Source organism: Balaenoptera physalus, assembly GCF_965194825.1.
Source record: "Balaenoptera physalus genome assembly, chromosome: 17".
NCBI classification, from domain to species: domain Eukaryota; kingdom Metazoa; phylum Chordata; class Mammalia; order Artiodactyla; family Balaenopteridae; genus Balaenoptera; species Balaenoptera physalus.
The window spans coordinates 82,645,079-82,663,214 of record NC_138895.1 but is presented as its reverse complement, the minus strand read 5'-3'; the positions used below and the strand labels follow the sequence as shown (position 1 = coordinate 82,663,214).

At 45.7% G+C, this 18,136-nt stretch overlaps 1 protein-coding gene and 1 long non-coding RNA gene across 6 annotated transcripts in view; one reads left to right on the top strand and one right to left on the bottom strand.

The window, feature by feature from the left end:
* The window catches only part of LOC309646997, a 404,605-nt gene extending 388,005 nt beyond the window's left edge, over window positions 1-16,600 (bottom strand). The window contains exon 1 of the long non-coding RNA XR_014255725.1: window positions 14,677-16,600. This is a non-coding gene — a long non-coding RNA (uncharacterized lncRNA). The remainder of the gene's footprint in view (window positions 1-14,676) is intronic.
* TRAPPC9 (trafficking protein particle complex subunit 9) overlaps window positions 1-18,136 on the top strand; it is a 556,901-nt gene that overhangs the window by 19,167 nt on the left and 519,598 nt on the right. For 2 of the 5 annotated variants that reach the window (XM_082433780.1, XM_082433779.1), the window contains one exon: window positions 4,822-4,901. The exons of the other annotated variants lie outside the window; for them this stretch is intronic. In XM_082433780.1, coding sequence (XP_082289906.1) covers window positions 4,843-4,901 — 59 coding nt within the window. In that variant the 5' untranslated portion in view covers window positions 4,822-4,842. The remainder of the gene's footprint in view (window positions 1-4,821; window positions 4,902-18,136) is intronic. 5 annotated transcript variants of the gene reach the window in all.

Sequence of the window (18,136 nt, the reverse complement as noted above, 5' to 3'; positions counted from 1 at the left end):
ACACTGTGTGGTAGGCTGAATTATGGACTCCAAAGATATCTCCAGCCTAATCCCAGGAACCTGTGAATATGTCAGGTTGTGTGGCAAAGGGCAATTAAAGTTGCAGATTAAATTAGGGTTGCTCATCAACTGACACTAATGTAGGGAGATTATCCTATATTATCCATGTGCCCAATGTAATCACAAGGGTCTTTAAAGGTGGAAGGAGAACTTAGAGGCAGACCACAGAGATGCTGTGGGTTCAGCTGTAGACCACTGCAATCAAGCAAATATGGCAACAAAGCGAGTCACACAAACTTTTTGGTTTCCCAGTGCATGTAAACGTTATGTTTACACTGTACTGTAAAAGTCTATTGAGTGTGCAATAGCATTATGTAAAAAAAAAAAGGTATCTATCTTAATTTAGAAATGCTTTATTGCTGAAAGTGCTAACTATTATCCGAGCCTTCAGCAGGTCATAATCTTTTTTGCTGGTGGAGGGTCCTGCTTGGGCGTTGATGGCTGCCGACTGATCGTGGTGGTGGTTGCTGAAGGCTGGGGTGGCCATGACATTCTCTTAAAATAAGACAACAGAGAAGTTCACTGCATTGACTGACTCTTTCACAAACGATTTCTCCGTAGCAGGCAGTGCTGCTTGATAGCTTTTTACCCACAGAACTTCTTTCAAAATTGGAGTCAGTCCTCTCAAACCCTGCCACTGCTTTATCAACTGAGTTCATGTCATATTCTAAATTCTTTGTTGTCATTTCAACAACCGACTAAGTTTACAATCTTCTATGGGAGCGGTTCGTGGTGCCCCAAAACAATTACGATAGTAACACCAAAGATCACTGATCACAGATCGCCATAACGTATATAGTAATGAAAAAGTTTGAAATATTTCGAGAATTACCCAAAATGGGACACAAAGATACAAAGTAAGCAAATGCTGTTGGAAAAATGGTGCCAATAGACTTGCTCTATGCAGGGTTGCCCCAAACCTTCAATTTGTAAAAAATGCAACATCTGCAAAGCGTAATAAAGAGAAGCACAATTAAAAAAAGGTGTGCCTGTCATCAAGATCGTAGACACAAGTAGTGGTGTTTGCCAGGGGCCAAGGGGGAGGAGGAATGGGGAGTTAGTGTTTAATGAGTATAGAGCTTCAGTATTGCAAGATGCAAGGAGTTCTGGATATGGACGTTGGTGATGGTTGCACAACAGTGTGAATATACTTAGTGCCACTGAATTGTACATTTAGAAACGGTTATATACTAAATGCTACTGAACTGTACACTTTAAAATGGTACATTGTATTTATGCGAATCATATCTCCATTTAAAAAAAAGAAGTCTGAGACAGAACAATCCCTTTTTCCTGTCTCTGGGTTTGATATATAAGGGTGTGAGGCCTGGAGCTGCTGCGACCAATCTTGCAGCCATGAGGGACACTGGTCACACAAAGAGAAGCCAAGCACAAAGACGGGGGGCCCCTGAAATAACTGGCCTGCACCCGACTTCTGTAATGTGACGTAGTGGAGGTCCTGACCGTGAAAGCCTGTTCCTAGGCTTTTCTGTTCTCTGTAGCAGAGAGCATCCCTCCAGAAAGTCCTGAGCACCCCGTCACCCTCAGGCGTCTCTCCTACCGGAGGAGCAAGTCTCACTCCCAGTGGCTGGGAGGAAGTAACATGTTCTCCTTGTTTTAATGCTGCTGTCTTCTCCTCTGTTGCTCCTCCCCCACCCACACTCTTCACCCACCAAGGGCCAACACTGCCTCCTTGGTTGTCCTTTCTGCACCCTCTGTGAGCCTCTGCCCCCTTCCTGGGCGGCAAGGCCTGGGCCTGATTAATTAGGCCTCCTTGCAGAGCCCAACACAGGCCCCGGCACTTAGTGGATCCCCAGGAATTGCTTATTGTGTTGATCACAGAGGTGAGAGTGACTTAGTCAAAGTGCACGCACGTGATGAGATAAAATCAGCCTCGTTAGCAGGTGGGGAGAAGAAGGTTGGGCAGTAGCAGGAGCCCCTCCTGTTCAGGCCCTAAGGCACGTAATCTCCACGGCAGCCCCTGAGGTCAGCGTTACTGTCTCTATTTTACACATGAAGCAGGGAGGCTCAGACAGCTGGGGTCACGCACCCGAGTCACGTGCTAGCGAGCAAGCTGGGACTCAGGCACAGTTCTTGCTGACTCTGAGCTCTGAAAAAATAACAGTAACAGCTAACCCGTACGTAGTCGCCACTACTTGCCAAGCTCTGCTTTCCCTCGTTTGCCCTCCTGACAGCTCTATGAGGCGGTGGTGTCATCTGCTCCGTTGTATAGAGAGTAGAAGTCACCCAGCAGGTAGGTGGCAGAGCCAGCACTGGAGGCTGGTGGAGGCTCCAGAACCCCTGCTGTCCCCACCTGAAGTGTCCTGGTTCTAGGTCAGGACCTGGAACATTCAGAGCCTGAGCGGGAGCTGGCCATCAGGCAGCGGTGACAGTGACAGGGACAGGTTGTTGGCCAATCGTACACCCCGGCCCACTGCAGGCTCTGGGGTGGGTTGTGCGGGCCTCACTGTCTGACTGTAGGCTGACATAACCCCTCTGGTCCTTGAATCCCGACAGCCCTGGGCTCTGCCTCTCACCAGCTCTGGGACCCTGGGCACACTGCTTCCGACCTCCGAGCACAGCCTCCTGGAGGTAATGTGTGCGCACAGGGCGGGGCAGGGCTCAGGAGAAAACAGGGACAGTCCAAACAAGCTCCCTGATGATGGCTGTCAACCTGTCACTGAGCCTGCTTCTTCCTGCGGTGGGCGGAACAGTGGTCCCCGTTCACATCTGCCTGTGAATACGCTACTTGACAAGACAAAAGGGACTCTGCAGCCATGATAGAGTTACCGGCAGTGAGTTGCAGAGATTATCCAGGATTATCCGGGTGGGCCAATCATAATCACACTGAGCCCTTAGAAGAGGAAGAGGAAGACAGAGAGTCCGTCGGAGAACCTGGAGGACAGAAGAAGAGGCAGGAGAGATTCACAAGAGAGGGCCTCAAGCAGGCATTGCTGGCTTTGCCAATGGAGGAAGGAGCCTCTGGAAGCCAGACTTCGGTCCCGGCCGACAGCCCGCAAGGAAATGGGGGCCTCAGTCCTACGACCGCAAGGAACTGAATTCTGCCAGCAACTCAAATGAGCTGGGAAAACGGACTGGACTTCCAACTACTGTGAACTGTGAGCTAAAACTTTGTATTAAGCCTGTAAACTTGTAGTAATTCGTTATGGCAGCGATGGAAAATGATACTCTCCTCAAACTCCCTCTCCACTGGAGTGAGTGTTGGTCCTCATCTCAGCCTTGAGTTGATCCACAAGCATGGGGCCCCCAGCCCTGTTCTCCTGAATCAACGTGCAGGATCACTTTCCGTGGTCTCCAGCTGGAAGGCAGGCAGGACGGTAGAGCCCTGCAAAGGCCAAGTTCACTTGGCTTTGTGCCCAAAATAAAGCTCTGGATATGAGTGTACTTGTTTAAAAAGAAAAAAAAACCCAAATGCTGACCCACTTTTTCCTGACTGCTCTGGCTGAGACATGTCCCTCTAAAAGGCAATTTATTTCTAGTACACGCTGTTCCCAGGGCTGACATCACCAACCTCAGTTGGAAGGAGGAGCAGTACTTACGAGAGCTCTCAGGGGCTGGCATCCAAATCTGATAATGTAGCAAAGTTCTGCAAAAAGCTGGTGTTTTTTAAAAAAAACTGCATCAGCCTGGCGATGGAGGGGCTGGGAGTTTGGCCCTAGTTAGAATCTCCAGCCAGGAGAAATGCTCGAGGCGTCTGGTCCCTGGAGCTCCAGCCCTCCTGCACAAACCCTGGCAGACCACAAAGCAGCAGCGTGGCCTGGCTTACAGCAGGGGTGACCACCCTTGCAGCCTGACATGGGGGCTGCTTTGAGGGTAGACAGCCTCCCTTGGGAGACCGGGCCTTCCCAGTGGCCACACGTCTCTGAGCCACACAGTTGACTAAAACATCATAAATATATTATCTATTTTGATAATTATTAAATTAATATAAAGGTAAATTTTATTGGAAATACATCTCTTATTGAAATAAATATTTTTAAGTTATTTTATGGACCTACAAATATTGATATTTATTGTTTGCTTGAATGGGAGAGATTATGCACCAAACATATCCCGAGTTTTAGCTTTTGTGTGTAAGTGCTGAGACTCTTGTTCACATTAATGTAGATGGGAATAGAGAAAATTATGTTATAGCAGTGTCTCTCAATTCTCCAAACTTTTATAACAAAAATCAGATGGCGATATAAGATCAAAAATCATTTTGGGGCTTCCCTGGTGGCGCAGTGGTTGAGAATCTGCCTGCCGATGCAGGGGACACGGGTTCGAGCCCTGGTCTGGGAAGATCCCACATGCCACGGAGCAACTGGGCCCGTGAGCCACAATTACTGAGCCTGCGCGTCTGGAGCCTGTGCTCCGCAACAAGAGAGGCCGCGATGGTGAGAGGCCCGCGCACCGCGATGAAGACTGGCCCCCACTTGCCGCAACTAGAGAAAGCCCTCGCACAGAAACAAAGACTCAACACAGTCATAAATAAATAAATAAATAAAAGAACGTGAATTTCTTTAAAAAAAAAAAAAATCATTTTGAGTGATTTTCAACTAACAACTCAGCAGGTCTTCCTTTGATTTTGCTGAAAGAAAGTAACTGAAACAGTTAATTTGCAAAATGATTTGTTACCAAGTTGTTAGAATCATTCATGTTCTTAATTTCTGGGCAGTACGCTAAAAGTTCAAAATTCAGGGCGGTAATACCAAGAATTAGCACATGACGCTTAAATATACTTGTTACTCTTTTGCTTAGAGGCACCTCGTTTAACTCAACATGCTCAGAAGAGGCTGGGAAAATGGAAGAATTGTTAATTCCAGTTCACCTTTGCCAAGGTAAAAAAATTAGTATACATTTACAATAGCCAATGATATTTTGGGAAATGTTAATGAAAATAATCATCTTATGAGTCTGAATAATGGTCTTGAAAATTTTTGTAAGGTAAAAGTATGTATGTCCAAATGTAACATTGATTTGTCAAAAGCAAAAGGAAATCTTTTTTTTTTTTCAAAAGGAAACTTTTGATCTCTTCCTCCCTCATTGAAATCATATAAAATATGCAACTGAGTTACAGACTGAGCTGCAGGAAAGTGAAAATACTCACAAATCCTTTCTCATTGCTGAGGATAGTAAAAACGGAGGAAGAGCTTCATAGAAGATTGTTTTTTCCCAGCATGCTTTTTACACATGTCGAGGATTCTAATTGTAAGGAAAAATTGTCCAAATTTTAGATATGAGGCAGAGAGATTACTGTGTCCTGCTGAGTGTTTTGCAGGGTTAGTCTGGTGGTGTAATCTGGGGGCTTTTATAAAGTTCGGCATTATATTCTAGAAAACTGATTATGATGCAAGATTCTTGAGCTATAGCAAAGCAAATGAATATTATTCTAGAGAGATGCAAATGAAAAGATTACATTCCAAGACTCATAGCTTTATTTTGTATTCATTTTACAGTCTTATTCTTATATTATTTCTTTCAGGGAATAATATATTTGCTTCTCTCTCTCATAGCTTTTTTTTTTTGGAAACAGCTTTATTAGCCTGCTGTTTCCTTCATTAAGGAGTTAAGTTTGATACAGGTTCATTTTATATATTTGTTATCAATTTTATTGAATACATTATTGCATACACTAACTGCCCATTTTAGAAGTAGAATTCAGTGAGGTTTGCTAAATGTATATACCTGTGAAACCACTGCCACAGTCAGAGTATCAACCCAACCACCGTCGACCACCATCAACCCAAAGAGTCTCGGTGCCCCTTCCGAGTCAGCTCCCGTCTGGGCCCCAGGCAACACTTGATTAGATTTGCCTTTTCTAGAGCCTCATAGAGATGAAGCCACTTACTCTTCTGTGCCAGACTTTCCTTTACCAGCACGTCTAGGAGAGTGTCAGAGCGGGTCCCTGTTCAGTGCTCTCTAGTATTCCCATCTCTCTGCTGATGGAAAAAGGGTTATTTCCTCTTTGTGACAATTACGAATGAAGCGCTGTGAACATTCATGGACATACAGTTCTGTTCCTCTTCCTCAGAGGGGAATTGCTGGGTCATATAGTGCATGGATGTGTGTGGAGTGGAAACTGCCAAACCTTATTCCAAAGTGTTTATCCCACGTGACTTTCCCACTAGCAATGTTTCTCTCCTTACTCCCTCTTTTGTTATGTAGAGGGCCCCAGCCCGGAGAACCTAACGTGGGTAGAGGAAGATTTTTTTCCCCTCCTTTCCACATGCACACGTGGGTGGGGAGCCCAGGAGCTCACACACAGCTTTGTGGGTTGGCTGCCCCTGGCGCTCTCCTTTCCATTCCCCGTCTGCTCAACTCAGTGACACTGCTGGTCTTTGAGTGACTCCTCTCTGCCATGGATCAGACCTGGACTCCCGACACAAAGCTCAAGTGGTCACAGAGCTGACCTCATTTGTTTCTCTTCTGTCAGGACACAGTCCTGAGCTGGCTGTTGTCCAATGTCTGAAAACCGTTTTCTTTTTCCTCCCAGGTTTCTAGTTGTTCACAGTGGGAGGGTCAATCTGGATGCTGTTCTTCTCCCTACATTTGTTTTTCATCTTTTCAAAATTATACTTTTACATAATTTTAAGGTAGATACATAGTTAAGGCATGGGGCTTTGCCGTGAAATTTGTTGTGCGGGTGAAATTAATATCTCCACTTTTGATATTATCTGCAGTTTCTCTCTTGGCTCTCACAGACTCTCCCTTAGGTGGGAAAGGAGATTCTGTGCTTCACTGCATATGGAGTCTAAGGTGGATCAGTTTTAGGAAAGACTACGTGTGGACATTGGGACTTTCGGTGGGGAAAATGAGTTCCTTAAAGCAATGAGACAGTACGTATAGTTCTTAGAATAGTGTCTGTCATACTTTAAGTGCTCAATAAATGGTAGCTATTATTAGGACAATGCAATAAAGGAGGTGAGCTTTACATTAAAGACTGCCTCCTTTGTAGCATGCTACTTATTCCCTTGAGGCCCCTGGGATCGTTATGTTACCCTTTTTTTTTTTTTAAATTTATTTATTTATTTTTGGCTGAGTTGGGTCTTCGTTGCTGTGCGCGGGGTTTCTCTAGTTTGCGGCAAGCGGGCTTCTCATTGCGGTGGCTTCTCTTGTTGCAGAGCACGGGCTCTAGGTGCATGGGCTTCAGTAGTTATGGCTCGCAAGCCCCAGAGAGCAGGCTCAGTAGTTGTGGCGCGCGGGCTTAGTTGCTCCATGGCATGTGGGATCTTCCCGGACCAGGGCTCGAACTTGTGTCCCCTGCATTGGCAGGCGGATTCTTAACCACTGCGCCACCAGGGAAGCCCCGTTATGGTATCCTTGCCAGCCCAGGGTTCTGATCCAAGCTTGCTTTCCTGGGCTGCGGCCCATATTCCATTATCATTTCTCTTTTTACTCATATAACAGCCTTCCATTGAAGTCCTTACCCCGTCCTCGTCCCTGTGTTGGAGTTGAAACTCATAGAACCGTGAGTGGGTCAGATACGAGAATGGGGTAGAAAGTCTCAGGACAGAGAGATGCAGAGGGGGTTGAGGAAGCCCCGAGGACAAAGGAACTTCCTCTGCTTGGGGGGTCAGGGTGGCTTCGCAGAAGATGAAGGACTGAAATTAAGATTTGAAGAGCGAGTAGAAATTTGCCAGATGGGCATGGTAGGGGAGAGAAAGAGCAGAGTATCTGCAAAACTCAGAGGCATGGGAAGAGTGATGTTCAGAAAACGGTAGCAGGGCAGCCAGGCCGAACCACGGCATGAGGGTGGGATCGCAGAGGGTGAGGCTGCACTGGCAGGCAGAGAGCAGTTTCTTTTCAACAACTTTATTGAGCTGTAAGTCACATGGCACACATTTCACCCATTTGAAGAGCACCATGCATTGGCTTTTAGTATGTTCAGAGTTGCATGCAACCATAGGAAGCAATCTTTGAAGCCTCTGTATGGTCCTATTGAAGGTGGCCTTCCCAGGACTTCCCAAAGTGTCTTTTGGGGGTTGTGTGGGTGCATAAAGTCTAGGGGAAGCTGGAGCAGTGTTGGATCCAGGCAGAAAAGAAAACAGGCAGCAGTCCTTGTGCTGAGCAGAGCAGAGCTCCGTCAGGTTACCTGTGGGTCATGAGGGGGGAGAGGAGGCCCCCTGCAGGGCCCCCACCACGGACCACAGCTTCTGTAACCTGGGGCTGTGTCTTAATAGTCAGAGCAAAGGGGACCGTAAAATACTGAGAGTGTGGCCCTGGACCAGGCTGAGGCTCCCAGAAGTCCTGCTTTCCTGACAGATACCAAATGGAGGCCAGGTGCCCCAGAGCTGATTTGGGAAGTGCACTGAAATGAACACTTTTCAAGAAGTCCTTACTTTTCTTGTTAAAGGTAGTCCTTTTTTTAATGGGAGAGAGGGACTTCCCTGGTGGCGCAGTGGTTAAGAATCCGTCTGCCAATGCAGGGGACACGGGTTCAAGCCCTGGTCCGGGAAGATCCCACATGCTGCGGAGCAACTAAGCCCATGCACCACAACTACTGAGCCCGTGTGCCACAACTACTGAAGCCCGCGCCTATAGCCCATGCTCCACAATAAGAAAAGCCACCGCAATGAGAAGACCGCGCACCGCAACGAAGAGTAGCCCCCGCTCGCCGCAACTAGAGAAAGCCCGTATACAGCAACAAAGACCCAACCCAGCTAAAAATAAATAAATTACTTAATTAATAAAAAAACAAAACAGGGCTTCCCTGGTGGCACAGTGGTTGAGAATCCACCTGCCAATGCAGGGGACATGGCTTTGGGCCCTGGTCTGGGAAGATCCCACATGCCGTGGAGTGGCTGGGCCTGTGTGCCACAACTGCTGAGCTTGCACTCTAGAGCCCGCGAGCCACAGCTGCTGAGCCTGTGTGCCGCAACTGCTGAAGCCCGCACACCTGGGGCCTTCGCTCTGCAACGGGAGAGGCCACTGCAGTGAGAGGCCCGCTCACTGCAACGAAGAGTATCTCCCCCCCACCCCTCCGTCGCCGCTCGCCGCAACTAGAGAGAGTCCGCATGCAGCAACAAAGACCCGATGCAGTCAAAAATAAATTAAACAAAAAGGCAAAAAAAAAAACGGGAGAGAGTCTCCAGTTTAATGTCAGGAATGGAAAACAAACAGGTCAGAGATGGGTGGAGGCTGATTTTAACCAGTCAACTTGTATGGAACAGTTTTTGTATGAGCTGCCCCAGTGACTGTCTGGATGAACGGTTGAAAGGAAATGGGTCTGCACATACAGGCTGTTATTCTTCCCGGGCCACGGGAGTAGCTGCTTTCCAAACCTGGCTGTGTTTTCACAAACACATTTCAAGGCCACACCTCCAGTGTTCTCATTCAGTACCTTTGAGTCAGGCCAGGAAATCGTGATGTGTTTTTAACTGCTTTGACTTCTTTTGGATTTCTTCCGGAATTCTCTTTTTGATGATTTTTAAACAACTGCAAACAATTTTCAAGTACAGTACAAATACTTTATCTTCCTTAACTGCTTTAGCGTAAGTGGCTGCCCCAACACCCCTAGCTGAGTGTGGATTTTCCACAAACGAGGACCTTCCCTTGTAGCCCCACAAGGCAGCCATCCAAAGTGGGAAATTAACATCGGTACATTATTACCACCTGATCCTCAGGCTCCATTCAGCTTTCACAGCTGTTCCAATTTTTTTTTTTTTTTTTTTAAGCAAAATGATCAAGTCCAGAGTCACACATGACCTTTAGTTGTCCTGTCTCATCAATATTCTTTAATCTGGAACAGTTCCACAGTCTTTCTGTGACTTGCATGAACTGGACATGTGCTTTTGAAGATTGCAGGCCAGTTATGTTGTAGCATGTCCCTAATTTTGGTTTCTCTCTTGTTTCTTCACAGTTAAATCCAGGTCATGCGTCTTTGGCAGGAATATCACAGAAGTGGTACTTTGTTCTATTGATTGCATCCTATCAGGTGGTGCATGATTTAGATTTGTCGCATTACCATTGATTCAGTTTGACCCAAATCCTCTTTTTTTTTAATTGAGGTATAATTGACATAACATTGTATAAGTTAAGGTGTACAACCAGTTGATTAGATACATTTCTATGTCAAAATATGATAACCTCTTCAGTGTTAGATAACACCTTCATCATTTCACACAATTTCATGTCTTTTTGGTGGTGAGTACATTTGAGATCTAGTCTCTTAGGAACTTTGAACTATATAATACAGTATTGTTAACTATAATCACAATGCTGTGCACTAGAGCCCCAGTTATTCATCTTCTAACTGCAAGTTTATACTCTGGCCAAAGCTCCCCTTTTCTCCTACCTGCCAGGACCTAGTAACCACCGTTCTCTTGATACTTTGTTTCTTCAGGTGATCTGAATCCTCTTTCTCTGCTTTAGAGAAAGAAGGACAGAAATGGCAAAAGTATGGATAATTAAGGTTTAAAAAAAACCCTTCCACTTAATCAATGTCATTTGAATAATTTGATCTATGTTATTTGAATAATTCAGATAAATCCTGTATCGAGTTGGCAGATAGCAGAGATTTAGTCTCAGTCTTTCCTTTTAAAAATTAGCTTTAATGCTGTAATATTTGACACACAAAAGTCATAAAGAATAACATAACTTGAACTGTAATAACTTGATATGTAATATATAACATATATTTCCAATTGGATTATTTATTACTTTATATGTAACATATAAGGCATATAATGTAGTGTCATATACATAAATTGAATTCTCAAGAATTAAGTCACTGCCAATTTAGCTAAATCTCTTTTGTGAATTCCTTTCTAACATCAGTCTACTCTGAATTTGCCCAGAACTGACTGACCCAGGCTCACCTGACAAAGTGACAAAATCCCAGGTCTTGGTGAGAATTGTTGAGGCCATCCGAATTCAGACCAGACACGGATGTTTGTTTTCCCATAGTAGCTACTTAGCTTGTTCCGGCATCTGGTGGTCACACGTGGGATTGCAGCTACCCATATGTTACCCTTCTCAGGATTTTTCTTTTCCATTTTGAATTTTTTTTTTCCCATTTAAACTTAAATTTGAAATGTAAGATCCAATTTTAATAAATTGGATATATTATAACTTATATTTACAAGTTTCTGGCTCTACAAGTGGCCACAATGCATTGGTGAGAACTCATAATTTTTCAGTCTTTGTTTCTTGGGGTGTTTGTGTGTGTGTGTGTGTGTGTGTGTGTGTGTGTGTGTGTGTGTGTGTGTCTGTGTTTGGGGATGTTTTTCCTCTGTTAATTCTAAAAATTTATTGCTAATACATGGCAGGCACTGAGGTGGACGCTGGCAGGGAAAAGAGTAATCTGGATGGCAAATTAACCTCGTGCTTCTGATTATACTCCGTGAAACAGGAAACCTCTTGCAGTGCATTGTTTGAAATGTAGTAAATAGTAAGTTACAATCGTGACTAGGCTGTTAGGTAATCATTCTTGAGATATCTGTGGATGTTAAATTCACTGGTGAAAGTTTGATGAAGAATAGGTTATTTATGCAATTTCAAAGTGTCTTCAAAAGATCCACAAGTTACTTATTAATTACAATGGGAAAAAATAGTCACTTTATAGTGGAGAAACTTGGCAGACTGCACATTAACCAAGGGATCAAAGTTAACATCACAAACCAGACAAACCAACCTCATGTGCCTCCTGAGATGATACACTAAGGACTCACATCACTTCTGTGGCCTGTTTTGCAAAAAACACATAACCTGAATCTGATCATGAGAAAGCATTAGACAAACTCAGAATGAGGAACGTTCTACAGAATAACTGAACTGTATTCTTCCAACATATTAAAGTCATGAAAGACAAAGACTGAGAAACTTCCAGATAAAAGGAAACTAAAAAACATATGACAACTGCAACTTGTAATCCTGGACAGGGGAAAAATAGCTATGAAGTGCACAATTGGGAACTATTTACCTAGAGAATGATAAAACCAATGAGGCAAAAATGTAAGTAATTGGTGAACATGGATAAAGGGTGTATAAGAGTTCTTGTTACAATTCGTGTCGTTTTTCTGTGTTTGAAATTACATATAAAAAATTTAACCCCAAAAAGTGTTTCCAAAAGTAACAAGCTCTTTAATGACAAAGAACTGGTCTCTTTAAAAATGATTTATTATTTTTCATTATGAAATCAATGTATGTATGCTTTTTATTTTATTATTATTTTTAAATTAATTTATTTATTTTTGGCTGCGTTGGGTCTTCGTTGCTGCACGCAGGCTTTCTCTAGTTACGGTGAGCGGGGGCTTCTCTTTGTTGTGGTGCACAGGGTTTTCATTGCGGTGGCTTTTGTTGCGGAGCACGGGCTCCAGGCACGCAGGCTTCAGTAGTTGTGGCACGCAGGCTATAGAGCGCAGGCTCAGTAGTTGTAGCGCAGGGGCTTAGCTGCTCCACGGCATGTGGGATCTTCCTGGACCAGGGCTCGAACCCGTGTCCCCTGCAGTGACAGGTGGATTCTTAACCACTGCGCCACCAGGGAAGCCCCTGTATGCTTTTTAAAGGAGAAAAAATATATAGAAAAGTTAAAAGAAGAAAAAGCATTAATCACCCACAGGTCTATCACAGACCAGCGCTGCCTAGGAAGGTTGTTTGAAAGGAGTGCAGTTTCATGGTGCAGGGATGTGCTAGATGGAGGGCATTCTGGACTGAAGGAACAATATAGAAAAGACAGGGAAGCGTGGAAAGGCATGGCTCAGGGGAAAATGAGAAGACAGCATTGGGTTTGCTTTGAGGTGGGGAAGCTGGGGCTAGAAAACGGAGATGAGTAGGTGCGGTAGGACTTCCCAGGAGGACCAGTGCTGGAGGGGGAGATCGTGCAGGTCCGATTCTCCCCCGGGCCGGCGTCCACAATGCCTGGCACATGGTTCGGGCTAATGAAGGAGTGCGCATGAGGCAGGCCCTAGGTCCCTTCCTGCCCCGTAGCGTCCCCTCGCAGCGACTCCCCCGCCTGCTCGCTGCTCGCCATCCCCACTCCGCAGCCTGCGGGCTGCTGACGCAATCGGGAAGCAGGTGCAAGGCTCGGTTTCCAGGGCAACAGCAGCCAGGCCTCCATCCTTCCGCTCGCACTCATGCGTCACTTCCGGCCGCTCGTCGCCCGTCGCCGCCGGCCTGTGGAGTGGCTGAGGTTGGGGCTATTTCTCTTCGTCTTGTTGGGGCGTTGTGCTGGGGATGGTGTTGGCCAAAATGATTTTTCGGTTCTGCGGGAGGAGCTGGTAGGGAGGCAGGTGGAGCTTAGTTTCCGTCCCCCAACCAATCGCTTTCAAATCCGCTCCCTGAGCGCAGGGGGGAAAAGACGTCTCGTCGCTGCCAGACCTAGAGCATGCGCACTCGCACCGAGGCAGCCTCGGGGATCCTGTGTTCCGGGATTTCAGGGCAGCCGGAGGGAATCGAGGGGGCGGGGCATCGGGGGGGGCGGGGGGGGCGAGCGAAGGCGTTGATTGGCCACTAGGAAGCTCGGCTGTGGCGCCGCCGTGGACCCCTGCGGCGGGCTCTGGAGTTTCGTTCATTCACTCACTCGCTGAATGGATAGACTCACTCAGCCTTCACGGAGAGTACGCGGAGTCTGAGATTGTGCTAAGCGCTGGGGATTCGGATCGCACGATTTCGTTGACCCTCTGCGGTGTCCCCTCCTTTCTTCCTGTGCAATCTTACCGCCTCTCCTCTCCATTCAAGCCTAGTGTGGTGTACTTCTTGCACAGGGAGGTGACCCCCGACCTCTCTTACTGCAGGCACCTTTCCTGAAGGGTCCCCATCCCTGAAAGCAGCCGCTGGACACTGGAAGGTCTGAGATGGAGTACTGGTTAGGCGCTCAATTACTGAGGCACTTCCACCACTTGACATTCACCTCTGAAAGAAGAGTATAGTAATTTTCGGAGGGGTTGTGAGGTTTAAAATGAGCTTTGCTGCTTATCTTGGGGTTGAATCCCTGCTTTGCCCCTGATTAGCCTGTATGACTCTGGGCCATTGCAGGGAGGCCTGTGTCCAGCACTGGCTGATACTCAGGTCTGGCTAATTTTTTATTTTTTTAATTGAAGTATACATAATTGATTTACAATGTTGCATTAATTACTGCTGTACAGCAAAGTGATTCAGTTATATACATATATACTTAAAAAATACTCTTTTCTATTATGGTTTATTATAAGATATTGAATATAGCTCTCTGTGCTATACTGTAGGACCTTGTTGTTTATCCATTCTGTATATAAAAGCTTACATCTGCTGACCCCAACCTCCCACTCCATCCCTCCCCTAAACCCCCTCCCCCTTGGTAACCACCAGTCTGTTCTCTATGTCTGTGATTCTGTTTCTGTTTCCTAGATAGGTTCATTTGTGTCATATTTTAGATTCCACTTATAAGTGATATGGTATTTGTCTTTCTGACTTCACTTAGTATGATCATCTCTAGTTGCATCCATGTTGCTGCAAGTCATGTTATTTCATTATTTTTTATGGCTGAGTAATATTCCATTGTATATATGTACCACATCTTCTTTATCCACTCATCTGTTGATGGACATTTAGGCTGTTTCCATGTCTTGGCTATTGTGAATAGTGCTGTTATGAGCATAGGGGTGCATGTATCTTTTTTTTTTTTAATTTATTTACTTTTGGCTGCATTGGGTCTTCGTTGCTGTGCGGGCTTTCTCTAGTTGCGGCGAGCAGGGGCTACTCTTCATGCGGTGTGCGGGCTTCTCACTGCAGTGGCTTCTCTTGTTGCGGAGCACAGGCTCTAGGCGTGTGGGCTTCAGTATTTGTGGCATGCAGGCTCAGTAGTTGTGGCTCACGGGCTCTAGAGCACAGGCTCAATAGTTGTGGTGCAAGGGCTTAGTTGCTACACGGCATGTGGGATCTTCCTGGACCAGGGCTCGAACCCGTGTCCCCTGCATTGGCAGGTGGATTCTTAACCACTACGCTACCAGGAAAGCCCTCTTTTTTAATTATAGTTTTGTCTGGATATATGCTCAGGAGTGGGATTGCTAGATCATATGGTAATTCTATTTTTAGTTTTCTGAGGAACCCTCATACTGTTTTCCACAGTGGCTACACCATCTTACATTCCCACCAATGTAGGAGGGTTCCCAAGGCTGGCTAATTCTAAGGTGAAGGATTTAGTAAACCTAAACCAAACTTTTGGCTCCAGATCTAAAGCACCCTCTTCAACCGACATATTGGTAATAAAATTGACTTGTAAATGTCCATTGTCTGATTCTTTTGTCTTGTTTCTCAATTGGTCCACACTCAGGAAGAGAAAAAAGGAGTGTTACTGCTTAGTCCCCTCCATTAGAACAACATACCTTATAGGGCCATTGTGAGATTATATGAGAAATTTGTACCAAGCACATTGTACTTTACCTGCTGGGTAAGTGGTAGCTACCATGATTTTGTTATTTTGAGGGAGTAGATGTGAAAGCCTGCTCAAGTGGCTGGTTCTTCATGGTGATAAATAAGCAAATCTGTTCCCTATTGGCTTGGGCACTAGAAAGCCCAGGTGAGACATGGCCCTGTGGAGAAGTATCCAAGTGGACTGCATGGTAGAATAGAGCCCTACAACATGGAAAGGAGTAAGGAAACCTTTATAATACTGTTGGTGGATCAGAAATCCTAAGAGGTGATGGGCTTTGCCCAAAGTGGGGTGATCATATCACCCAACCAGAACACTTTTAGCCAGGACAACAGGCATATATTGGGGTTGTCCTAGGCAAATCAGGATATATGATCACCCTATCCCAAGGCCATACAAGTAGCATTTGAAAGAATTGAGACGGAACTTAGATCTATCCCACTCTGTCTCAAAGTGCTTTCTTATACTTGCTTTCATTAATCCTGAGAGTGACCTTATGAAGTGATTATTCCCATTTTATATGTGAAGATATTTAAGTTACATAGTTAGTGAGTAATGGAGTTTATGCTCTGACCTGCACTCTTGACTGGTGGTAATTCTCAACCCCACCAAGCCTCTTTGGGCATTGGTCTTCATCTTTGAGATTGCATGCATGATTGGATGTTTCAGGGAAGTAGATTTGCCTTATGAGAGAACTTTCTAACAGGGCTCTGTATCATTGTATGAAACTTTCCACCTCTGTTAGGACTTTTTATAGAGGGGTTCTGGTGTGGGTGTGAGGTTGGACTTGATGATTTTAGATGTTCCTTCCAATCCAACTTTAAGTATCTAAAACTCCTTGAGAGCAGGTTTGGTATATTGGCTGAATTCTCAGCATTCAGAGGAGATGCTCAGGAAACGTTAAAAGTATGTAAGCAACATAACTCCAGAAGCAAGATATACCTGGGACAAGTCTGGACACCTCTCTCTGATGGCTGGGGGGCTGTGGCTAGCCTTTACATTCTCTGAGCCTCAGTTTTCTCATTGGTCAGAATGCAGAGTAGTCTCCTCCCTCCCTCCCCCACAGATTTGCTGGGACAATAAAATAAATTAATGTGAGTACATTGTAAACAGAAACATTGTACAAAAATAATAATGTTTCCTTTTGCGAGCTTTCAATCTTGCTTTCCAAATTGCTTCTCTTATTCATTTATAGAGAGAATGAGAACAAAGAAGGACTATGGAAAGAGCGCAGGCAACAAAGTCAGACAGCCTGGGATTTGAATCCTAAATAGCACCAGCCGCTTGTGTGCCAAGTGGAGTGTTCTTTCTGGACCTCAGCGCTAAGAATAGCTGCCTTGTATCGATCTTATGAAGACACCGTGTGCTAAACAGGGAGCGCTATTCCTGGCACTTAGACCTCCATAAAGGGTGGCCTCTTTTAATGTCTGTTTTCTGTGTTCTGTAATTGTCAACCTGTGCTCTCAGCGCCACGGAGAAGCCACCTTGGGCGGCTTTTTGTAGGGTCCTGGAAGCGTTCTCTCTTAGCCTCTGGGCGCCTGTGTTGAAAATCCTTCCTTGCTGTCTGGTGTGCTGGAAATCCGTTCCACCTGTTTTGCCCTGAAGATGTGTTCTGTTTATAATTCATTCCTACTCTTTGGAAAACAATTCAATAAAAACTCATTTGGTTTTCCACTGGCCCAGGGCAGGGATGAGGGATAGTGCATTATTATTTTATAAAAAAATATAAAAATAAAGTCATAAAACACCACTGGTCACAGAGCAGAGTCCATAAATACTTGCTGGAGTAAAGTAAAAGTGATGGCTCAGTTTTTCCATGGCTGCTGTATTGGATGAACTATTCCTGTCCACCATTACACTTTTTTTTTTTTTATTACTGAAAAAGAAATACATGCATATGGTAAAAAAAATTCAAACACAACACAAAAATACACAAGGGAAAGAAGGTCTCCCTCATCCTTTGTTCTCTCAACCCTCTCTGGAGATGCCACTGTTGACACTTGTGTATTTTTCAAATATGCTATGCACATTCCAACCTATGTATGTGAATTCCTTTTTAAGTTTTATTTTTTTATTTTTAACCTGGATAACCCCTTCTGCCCCTAACTAGCAAGCTGGGCTCTGGAACTAAGGACAGCTGTGCCACACCAGGGGCCTATTTGAGCCGTAGACGGGACCCCCAGAGTCAGGAGTGGTTTTCCAAGGAGGAATGGGGACCAAGCACCAGCCCTCGGGCAGTCTGCTTAGGGCTCGGGCTCCGACCTTCTACTTCCTGGCCCCGCCCAGCCCCTGTGACCTTGCACATAAGGCATGCCCTGGAGACACGCAGCCTCAGTTTCTCAGCCTGTAAAAGGGGAACTTCTACTCTCCCCAAGGTAGTTCAGAGCGCTGGCGACAACGCCTGCGGGTGCGCGACACGAAGCCCGGCTCGGCGCGTGGGCAAGGAGCGTGATGCCGTAGGGGTTTTGCAGAGGCCTGGGCTGGAGGGCTCCCACCACGGAGGTGAAATTTGAGCTGCGCGCCTTGAGGGCTTGGAAAGGCGCGCGGAGGTGGGAGTGGCATCTCCTTTGGGGGTGCGCGGCCCCAAGAGCCAAAGCTTTTCTTTCCGTCTCAGCTGCTCTCCTTCCCCTTTTCTCCCTCTGGGTCCCTCCATCTCCCTCCTCCTCCCTGCCCCTCCCTGCGACCATCTAGCTACCTTCACTTTTCATCACTCCTCTCCTCCCC